The sequence below is a fragment of the Triticum urartu genome, chromosome 5 (assembly GCF_003073215.2).
Source record: "Triticum urartu cultivar G1812 chromosome 5, Tu2.1, whole genome shotgun sequence".
Lineage (NCBI taxonomy): Eukaryota > Viridiplantae > Streptophyta > Magnoliopsida > Poales > Poaceae > Triticum > Triticum urartu.
In genome coordinates, this window is record NC_053026.1 from 642,791,216 (window position 1) to 642,801,584 (window position 10,369).

Below are 10,369 nucleotides of genomic sequence, written 5' to 3' on the forward strand. Positions count from 1 at the left end.
AAAATAATTCTCTGTAAAATTTCAGCTCATTTGGAGATGTGCAGAATAGGTATATCTGACATAGCTTTTTCAGGTCCAGAGTTCCAGCTGCCGGTATTCTCCCTCTTTGCGTAAACCTTGCATATTATGAGAGAAAAGGCATTAGAATTACTCCATAAAGTGTTATTATGCATAAAATATTATAAATAAGAGTAGAAAAACATGATGCAAAATGGATGTATCAATGAATTACTAAGGTTTGTAGTACGGCACACACATGTAAGGAGCTGATGTTTGCGGCGCCTCGCGTATTTCCGACGTTGGTGCTATTTTGCCAGAATAGCGCCGACGTCCAAAAATGGTGATGCTCCACTAACGTATTATTCCTATAAGGTTTTTCTTACTAGTGCGCAGCGCAAAATCTGTCAAGAGAGAAATACTCATGTACATAGTGGTCCAACTTCAAGTTCCTGCTTTCCATGAGAAAAACTAGTGCACCCATGTTCCTCAAGTTTGCCCTATGTGTTGCCAGTCAAGACAAGTGCAGCCATGTTCATCAAGTTCCACAACAATTCTAAGATTCTTTTTGTCAGTATCCCTCACCTCAGCCATTGTATTAGAGGACTTACATGTCTTCAAGTGACCATGTCCTCTACTTCTATTGTTTATTTTTTGAGTGGAAACAGGTAGCATCTCACCTTCAAGAAAGTATCCAATTGTTATCCTCTTGTTCATAAGTATCATAATTGTGTCTCTCAGTGTGATAGCTAACTCGTCAACGGACATGCTTCGTAGTCCTTAACCCAGTTACTGAATGACTTGAAGAGGATTTTATGAATGTAATCACACTTGATGTCAATATTAAATTTGCACCTCATGCACAACAATGAGTGATATGTGTTCAAATACTCACCAACACTTGGATCTGTTTCCAAGACCTTGTTCATGTGGTACTAAAAAGAAGTGTCCTTGTAAGCCTTAGTTGCTAGCCACATGTGACCAAAGACATCACTATGAAACCTTTTGACAAAGTTCTATATAAATATATTGTGAATGTACTTTCCTATCACTTTGAATCATCCATCTAACTCTTGTTCAATGCCTCATGAACTAAGTTATAAATTCACTATTAGTTGGGTCAATTATTTTATTTGGTCCCTTTTAAATAATAATTTTTTACTAAGCATCACTCTCATTGAGGGGTTGCCGCAATCTTAGAGGACATTGAGCTAACTAGGACAAAAGGTGTCACAAACTCAATCTTAGGGGACCAAAAGTGAAATTTCCTATTCAAAAAAATACATGCACACACATGAGTGTTCCTCATAATCAGAGAGGATATACCATATGTTTTTGCATAATTTCCAATTTATATGGAGTGCATGCTGGCATTAAGTCCATAGAACATGACTATTTCTTCAGCCATATAGTTAGTTTCAACTGTTGTCACATTATTTGAAGATGACTATAGTATGAGAGTGAAACTGAACAAGGTGTAGGTAATTGGGCTGCCAATTTGTGCATTCCTTGCAACATCTAATCTTCATTAGGGATTCATGGACTTCGGTGATCTTCTTCTCACATTGAGATGACTGAGTGAGACTTTACCATCTCCTTGATCGTTTGAGCACAATCCATTCCATCCGTCTGAAAAATACAACTAGATTTATTTAAATAATATTAATGCCTGCTAATATTGACACAAAATATTGTGAAATATGTGCACACAAATATTAATGCACGTGTCCAACAAATTTCGGTGAATCAATTTTCAAGAACCCAACTTAATCATATTAATCCGTACTCAGAATATTGGATTACAATTTGTAATTCTTGTTTGTTCTCGATCGCTCGCGGATATTAAACCTTTGCGTCCAGGCTTGCCATGCCTTTGGCATCGTCGGTGACCTCTAGGGGATTGGTCTAGCGGTTTGCAAGACACACTGGCTAGTGTCCAGCATGGTCGGGTCGTCAAGGTTGATTTTTCGTTCAAAAGAAGTTTGTCACAACGAAATATCGAGATACCGCTACCTCATATAAACAAATAACAAGAAAGATGTTGGTGTATCCTCTAGGAAGTTGTAGCCTAGCTAGATGACTTTTTCTAATGGGCACAAACCTTAGGATCAATCCCGACTCTTTTCCAAATTGAAGCATGAGAAAACCCCTAAGCGAGAACTCATTTAAATTGGCCCTAATTAACCATGGCCTAACACATGAGATAGCCCACCCAGTTTTTCTTTAAGAGATAATTCATTCCTAGGAAACACTAGCACCACATACGTGAAAAGAATGTGTTCACAATCACTATGCCACAATGCAAGCTCATGCAACTACATACATAGTAATATGAACTCACAACATGATCAAGCATAATTGTCAAATGTGATACACACCATGTTTTTGGTAATATTTTTAGAATAACGATCTAGCTATAGCGATTCATAAAAAATTGAAATCAACACCAACAACAATTATCTCTGATAGAAAAAATATCTACCAAAATTCTAGTTAATTAGCCTACATCATTCGTTCCCTCTTTCGTAACTTGATGTTTTCCTATGTATTGCGATGACCTAGGCGCAAAATGCCAAGCCCACACAAGCTAGACTAAGTCCATATGTTTTGAAGAGCGTCAAGAGACACACACCACATGAAGAGAGAAGCTATAATCTTTGGAATGGGCCTTGTTCGGGGATGCGCACCTCACAAGACATGTTCTCAAACCCATTCTAAATTGACGAGGAATAAGATGAAAGCACGAAGTGGCAAGTTATGAGATTTGTGTCCATTATTAGACCACGGGAGTCATTCTAGGAGATCAGTGGAACGAGGAGACATTTATTCAACATGGCACCATCTCCACCACCAAAGCACACAAACCTAACAAATAATGTACCCCAGACTAAATATTAGATGATTCGTGGTTGTGTTGCCTCTTGTCTCTATATTAGGTATCAGAGACATAGGTAAATTTTGAAAATTTAAAGGTTGAACGATTCTTTGTTGGTGGTTAGGGTTTATTCGCAGCGTCTCTGTTAGACGATGCATGAAAAAAGTAGATCAGAATGTCTTTTAGGGTAAATCAAATTTGAAAATATTTTCCAAAACCTAATAATATTGGACTACAAGATTTTTACACAAACCTTGAACTCATGCCTAAAATTCATGTTTACTGTTATTTCTCAATGGGTTTTAAATAACTCATGTCTATTGCATAGAAAACATATATAACATATTCTTAATATGTGTGCCTATGTCATAATCGTCCAATGCCAAAAAGCCAAAAAGTGAAACACAAACATTTTTAATGGGGTTATAGAAAAATAAGATGACATGAAGATTCTCTTACTTTTCTGATGAAGTACAATACTCCCTCCATTCCATAATGTAGTGCGCCCACACCTTCAAGATTCAACTTTGACCAGGAATTACACCAATAATACATAAATAACTTTACTAAATTATACCTTTGAAAACTTCTTTCGAATACGAATTCAAAGTTATCTATCATGCTCTCACCATAGTCGCCCATGTTGGTTAAATTTATGGTCAAAGTTAAATCTCAAAAGCATGGCGCACTATATTATGGAACGGGGGGTGTTCCTTAAATAATATCATTTCCATTGATTGGCAACTATGTGACTTGTTTGCAGCAACTCTATGCCTGAGTGATTACTCTACACTTGTCCTTTGTCGGAAATCATATGAGGACACAAATAAAAAATACACTAGCACATGTCAATAGATCTGATATTGTTTTATAACATGTTGATGGGATGTTTCGTAGGACATGGACATAGACATGTCGAGCCAATAATATGAACACATGTTAGGAACATGGAGTTGGACAGGACCAACTTAAAACATAGCGGGGTTGTTTTCTAATTTTCTCTTGTAATGTGTAAGCTATGTCAATAGATACGATATTATCACATGTAATTGCGATGTCCTAGTGAATTACTTATGAGACACCAAATGCTACGATGTACTGGATCACTATAAAGTTTTCTTTCTTATTTTTCGTGAAGCATGTTCTATGGCGTGGTCAGTTAAGATGGGGTTTGTCAGTCTCTGCAATGGGATAGATATCTCTAGGTCCGTGGGGTGGTCACAAGTTGTAATTCATGTCCGCACTGCTTAAATTACAGAGTTAACCTGATATAGTATTCCTAGTCATGTGATCGAGAAAGAGTGGTTCAACCTGAGCCTGAAAAATATTGTGGGGGGGGGGGGGGGGGAGGAATTTTCATGTAACATTGTTAATTAATGCTCATCTCTACCGTCTTTATGTCTCCTTCTAGGGGCATTTACCAACTAGTGACTGAGTAGGAATATTCCAATCATATCTAATAATGCAAGAGCCTAGGTTTATCACACTTAAGTGGTCGGAGCCTAATTTGGGCTAGTGTAGTCTATCCTGTTTCCTTCACCAGGCACATCAAGAATCCCAATGAACGTCTTAAAAAAATAGTGGACTTGCCATATGCCGCCATCAATCAGGTGGTGACCTGACCCTAAAGATTTCCAGAAAACTCGATGAAAGAGATAGGAGCAATCATTTTGTTCGGGAAATCTAGAGAACAATAGGATAAATTAATTAGAATGGAAAGGGGCAAATCATGGGTGGTTACCTCGATGAACATGTTGTGGACAATGTTGTCGGACACGACGGTCACACTTGCCGTGATGACATTGAGACAGAGCGACTCGAGCACCCCATACACCTTCGCCATGGCCTCCTGCGCTTTTCTATGTCTCACGTTAACCACTGCCAAATCCTCTGCCACCTGCGTCACCTCCAGCTGCACAACTTGTAAAGCTATATGTTTATTTAATGGTCATTCAATTGTATGATTTTCACAGTGTTGTTACATAAAGTTGCCCCACATTTTCCCTCTGTCCCAAATCTTCTCATTGTCTAAGACATGGTGCATGCATAAACATAAGTTCTAGAAATAATTAATCAAAATAATATCTATCTTTTGTGCATTTCAATACTTCTTTACAAGCCTATTGAGATTTTCAATAGAAATACTAGATTCAGAGTGGGTTAGTACTTGATTTAATTATTCTAGAATTATCCTACCAAACCCTGCATTAGGAGTGTCTATTCAATTGATTCTCTTAATATGATTGCATGTTAATACTATGTTGGTACCACATTTCAGGTAAATACCATAACAACCGAAGTCAATTAGAGTACCAACTTGCTAATATACATGTTTCATGTGTGTGGTCCACAAATGTGGCCTTCTCCCTCTCATCATTTTCTTCTCATTTCACATGGTAGATTCACATAATTCGTATATCTAGCAATGCCACTAGCTCAAGTGATGAATCAAAGATCGATGTGACGAATACATGCTTGCCAATAAGTACATGACTATAACGACATGCACACAACAACCTAACTTTTGTGAGATATTTGTAAAAGTGAAACTAAAACTAATGGCAATTCAATAGTTTAACTCTTTAAAAAAGTGATTTCAATTTTTAACTATTCATAAAAGGTGATTTCAATAGTTTCGGTATTTCAAAATGCAAAACTAACACCGTGTTAAAAAATATTTAATGTTGTTGTTTCAAATAATGATATCAAAGTTGCACTATTAAAATGGTTAAAAGAAAATTTCCAAAAGGTGATTTCAATTATTTCACTATTTAAAACATGATTTTAATTGTTTCATTATTTCAAAATGTGATTTCAAATTGTCTCACTATTCCAAAAATTACTGAAACTTAACTATGATACCTTCTGAACCAGCTTATTTCAGTTATACACACGGGGAAATAAGCATATTGATAAATATTATATTCCCATTTCAGTTAAATTTCACAAATATTAGTTTCACACAAAAAAATAAGCATCTTACAAACACTGTAAGTTTTTTCATACATGAAAAAAAAATATTTTTCAGATTTTTTAGGATAGATTTAAATTATTTCAAAAAAACCAATTTCACTAACTTAAAGAAACTAATTTCACTCAATTTAACCAAATAGTAAAAATCATTCAAAAAGCCCATTCCAGTCATTTCAAAAAACTAATTTAACTGAATTCAAAAACTTATTTAACTAACTTGAAACAATCAATTTTATTCTCTTGAAAAACTAGAAGTTCACTCGATTGAGTTCAGTCATTTTTAAAATTTATTTCACCCAATTCAAACAAATAATTCCACTTATGTCAAAACCATATTTCACATATTTAAATACTGGTCAAACTAAATTAGATAGTTCATTCATTTTCAAAAGGCGGATTCCCCTTATTTCAAAAAACTATTTTTGCTGAATTTGAAAAACTAGTTTCAATCATTTGATAATTTATATCACTCATTTCAAGAAACATAGTTCACTCATTTCAAAAACTGACTTAGACATTTTCCAATATTGATTTGACCCATTTAAAAAATTAATTTCTACAATAAAAAACACTTGATGCATTTCAAAAATCTGATTTTTCTCATTTAAAAATTGGTTTCACTCATTATAGTAACATATTTTTCTCATTTCAAAAAATTGATTTAACTTGGTTAAAAAAACTAATTTCATATTTCACTTTCAGTTATATTTCACAAATAACAGTTTCACACAATGAAATAAGCAGCTTCACAAACAAAATATGGATCTTATGTACGAAAATCATATTTTTTTGTATATTTTAAATAATCAATTTGACAAATTGAACTGGAACAACTTAAACTAAACTTGTTTGAAATACATTGGCAATTGGTATGTTCCGAAGATCTTATATCTAGAGTTCAAGAATTCATCCGATTAACCAGTTAACTTGCCGATTAATCCCTACTCATAGTGTCCCCAAGTAGCCAATTACCCGATAAATCGTCCAATTAATTGATTAGATGACCGATTAGCCTATTAATCCCATACTCACCAGCCGACCGAGCAGCTACCAGTTAACGATTTCCTCAACAATGTTCAAACATATAAAAAAAATCATGTTTTTTTGGTTTTAAGGTTACGAATATCCTAAATGATCAAAAGTAAATAAAAGTGATGGATTATGAGAGGGTGAGAGGAGAGATAATTTAGAGACAGGGCGTGTCCTAGTCTGTAGTTGAGTGAAAAGAGAGAGACAACTGTCTATATATGAAAAAAATCAATTTCACATTTTTGAAAGAACCATCTACAAAAGTACATGATTTTATCATGAAATAACCATCAATTTCACATGATGGGCGGGCATGTCCTCGCTCGCCATGTCTATAGAGTATAAAAGTACATGATTTTTTGTACAAGCTAGCCACATAAAAACGTGTTTCATGATGAAATTTAACACAGATCTCGTATACATCTATAAGTACTTGTGTATCTTTTCAGATTTTTTGAAACTTAATAGGTTGATTTTTGAATGCTTGAAAATAGAGCCCAAGCGCAAAAAATCCACTCTGGCAGTCTCGCTTTGCTATCACATATCTCTCTCACCTCATTCTTATTCCTAACTCCCTTTCAGCCGTCAGCGACAGATGAAGTTATAATTACCTCGAGGATTTGGACCGGATGCGGGGAAGGGGAACAGATGGAGGAGGCGGAGGTAGTCCGTGGCGGGGAGCCGACGCCGTCGTCCACGGTCGAGTCCGCCTGGACCACGGCGGCGCAGCCATCTGTTCCAGGGGCGGCGAGAATCTGGCGCTCCTGCTCCTGCAGCTCCTCGATGTAGGCGATGGCGTCCTGGATGATGGACGCCTTGTTCATCTAACGCCCGGAACAGAAACAGGATCAAATTAGACCGCAGCATAAACACGCACACAAAAGTGTTCTTCCCGTAGTGGTCCGTAAATGAAACCTTGGTGATGTTTGGAACGACGCCGCGAATGGCGTAGAGCTTCTCGTTGAGCCTCCTGCGCCGGTCCCTCTCGTTGAGCATGTTCCTGCCAGCCCACCTCCTCGTCAGCCCCGAGTTGGCGCCGTCCGGCGAGCTAGTTGAGTCGCCGTGCTCGTACAGACAGGACAGAGAGTCCTCAGCTGGCAGGTGCATGCTGCAAGAATCCATCCAACTCCAACGGTTACTTAAGGGTACTAGGCACGAAAGATGGATTAGAACTGTCACCGCAAGATCAAGAAGCAGATCGAGTGGGCTACGGTGTTCATGCTAGCTGCATGCAGACTCACCTATCTGCGTCGCAGAGCTCGAAGAAGCTAGGCGTCTCCCAAGAGAAATCCAAGCTCATCTCCATGTCGGACTCCATTGCTCTCTCTCTCTCTCTCTCTCTCTCTCTCTCTCTCTCTCTCTCTCCCTCCCTCCCTCTGATATTTATTCTCGTGCCTGTGTCTGTTCTACGTCGCTGGGTAGCGGGGCCATGCATGCATGGGCTGACGTGGCGACCGAGCCCACCATATCCGGATGACACCTGGCGGCCTGCCGCCCAGCAATTGGCTGGTTTTCTAGTTTCGGATTGCCTCCCCGTAAATTACAGATCAAATCTCAAACCGTGCGTTGATATCACCGTTTAACGTGGGTCCATGCACTTTGGCGCCTCGCGTGGCCAACCAAGCACCGCTCGGCTCAAGCAAGAAAAGTCCCAATACATTCAGACATTCTCCTGTCACTTTTAAAAGAAGATAAATAAAGATATTTGCGCACGCATTCTGCAATAATATTCCGTAAAAGGAAAAAACAAACAGCACGAGCATCGCCCATTTAGAGCATCTACAACTGCAACCGGAATTGCATAATTCGGCTCCCTATACGTCAGCGGACACGCCCGCGGACAGTGACCGGGTGGGCGTCAATTTTTTTATCATTTACAACCACAAACCCACACCAAATACATACACGTCGATCATTTTGTCTGTGTTGGGCCGGCCGGGGTGTTATAAAAACCAAATATATTTTTGTACTTCAGATTTCCAATGTTGGGCCGACCTGGTTGTTATAAACATCAAAAACATTTTTGTACTCAATATTTCCAGTGTTGGGCCGGCTTGGTTGGGGGTTAACATCAAATCTATCATACTAGAACAGTCCATTTTAGCTAGTACATCACCACTAGATAAACACTGAACTAGCTAAGACATCCCTACATATAGATAAGATCTACTCCTCATCGAAGGAGATGTCGATCCTCCCCCCCCCCCCCACACACACACACCACCCGCGGGGACCATCCTCGTCATCATCGGCCGCCCTAAAGAGTTGATCCCCACTACCTCTACAATCTCTTAACATGCACACATGCAACCTCATGAAAGGCCCATCACAATACACATTGGAAAAAGTTTTTCATGATTAGTTTATCTCATGCACACATCCATCTCGCAACACATTCCACCTCATCGAAAGTCCACTCAACATGCATGAGAAAAGTTGTCCATTATATTATGTCACTTAAATTCAATAAATATATTCAAATACACTTAACCAAATAAAATATATAATATGTACTTCCTCTGTTCCTAAATATAAGTCTTTTTAGATATTCCAATAAGAACTATATACGGATGTATATAGACATATTTTAGAGTGTACATTCACTCATTTTGCTCTGTATATACTCCGCATTGGAATCTCTAAAAAGACTTATATTTAGGAACATGGGGAGTATATTTTATTTTAGTTCATATATTATTAATTGAACTATTCATGTTTCATATACAATCAAATCACTCGAAATATATTGCGATCGATTCCGCAGCAACGCGCGGGCGGGGTATATCCTCTAGTATCCAGAATGACACAAATCAAAATTTCCCAAAGGAAAAGGTAACTATGCCTTAACGGGTCAGGTCATGTAGCTCTTTGTACTACTATCTGGCTGTGGGCTCTGGCAGCTGGTCTTTTATTTTTCTTCTTCTGGTTATCGGTAGTTGACACACAAATATATGTAGCCAGCAGCAACTGGAAAGCTAGGATCCAAATGCCTCCCGGACCACACTAAAGATAGCTAAGCTAGCTCACAAACTGAATTAATTGGATAGACCAATGGTCCTTCCTTGGTGCAATTGTAGGTCGATGTTACGTTGGTAGTTAGCGCTGTTTGGTTGTGGCCTGTATAAACGGCGTGCATGCATGTGCAAATCTGTCGGCCCGTCGGCTGTCTGCGTCAGGATTTGTGAGAGAGAAAATCCCTGAGATTACTATCACGTTTGTGTCTGATATTATCTACTCATCTATCTATCTGTGACATACGTGCCAGAGCTGCTTCCACAAGAAATTGATCGATTTTTCTCTTCTTCCTACCGCGCCATGCAACGATAAGATATTTCATGCATGTAACTGAAAAGAAAACAAGTTTTCATATTGGTACACATATTTATTTTATCACCCATACTAAGATGGACACTGAAGAAAACTACCCATTATTTGGGTGAATAGGTAGTGGTTGAACTTGTAATTAAGTCATCACCGATAAAATCTCAGCGATGA

General features: G+C 38.1%; 1 protein-coding gene across 6 annotated transcripts; it reads right to left on the reverse strand.

The window, feature by feature from the left end:
• Positions 1–1,305: 1,305 nt before the first annotated feature.
• LOC125511532 (transcription factor BHLH6-like) lies at positions 1,306–8,241 on the reverse strand. 6 transcript variants are annotated; one of them, XM_048676929.1, is made up of 6 exons: positions 8,116–8,241; positions 7,790–7,982; positions 7,486–7,698; positions 4,614–4,784; positions 3,332–3,397; positions 1,306–1,639 (listed from the first exon to the last, which is right to left on the reverse strand). In XM_048676929.1, exons 1-6 carry the CDS (start codon positions 8,190–8,192, stop codon positions 1,526–1,528), a joined length of 834 nt encoding a protein of 277 aa, XP_048532886.1. In that variant the 5' UTR covers positions 8,193–8,241; the 3' UTR covers positions 1,306–1,525. The 6 variants fall into 6 exon arrangements, with proteins under 6 accessions (XP_048532886.1, XP_048532884.1, XP_048532882.1 ...); XM_048676927.1 differs by having other exon boundaries at positions 1,306–1,626; positions 3,332–3,384; positions 8,116–8,234; XM_048676925.1 differs by having other exon boundaries at positions 3,332–3,384; positions 8,116–8,234.
• Between the last annotated feature and the right edge of the window lie 2,128 nt (positions 8,242–10,369).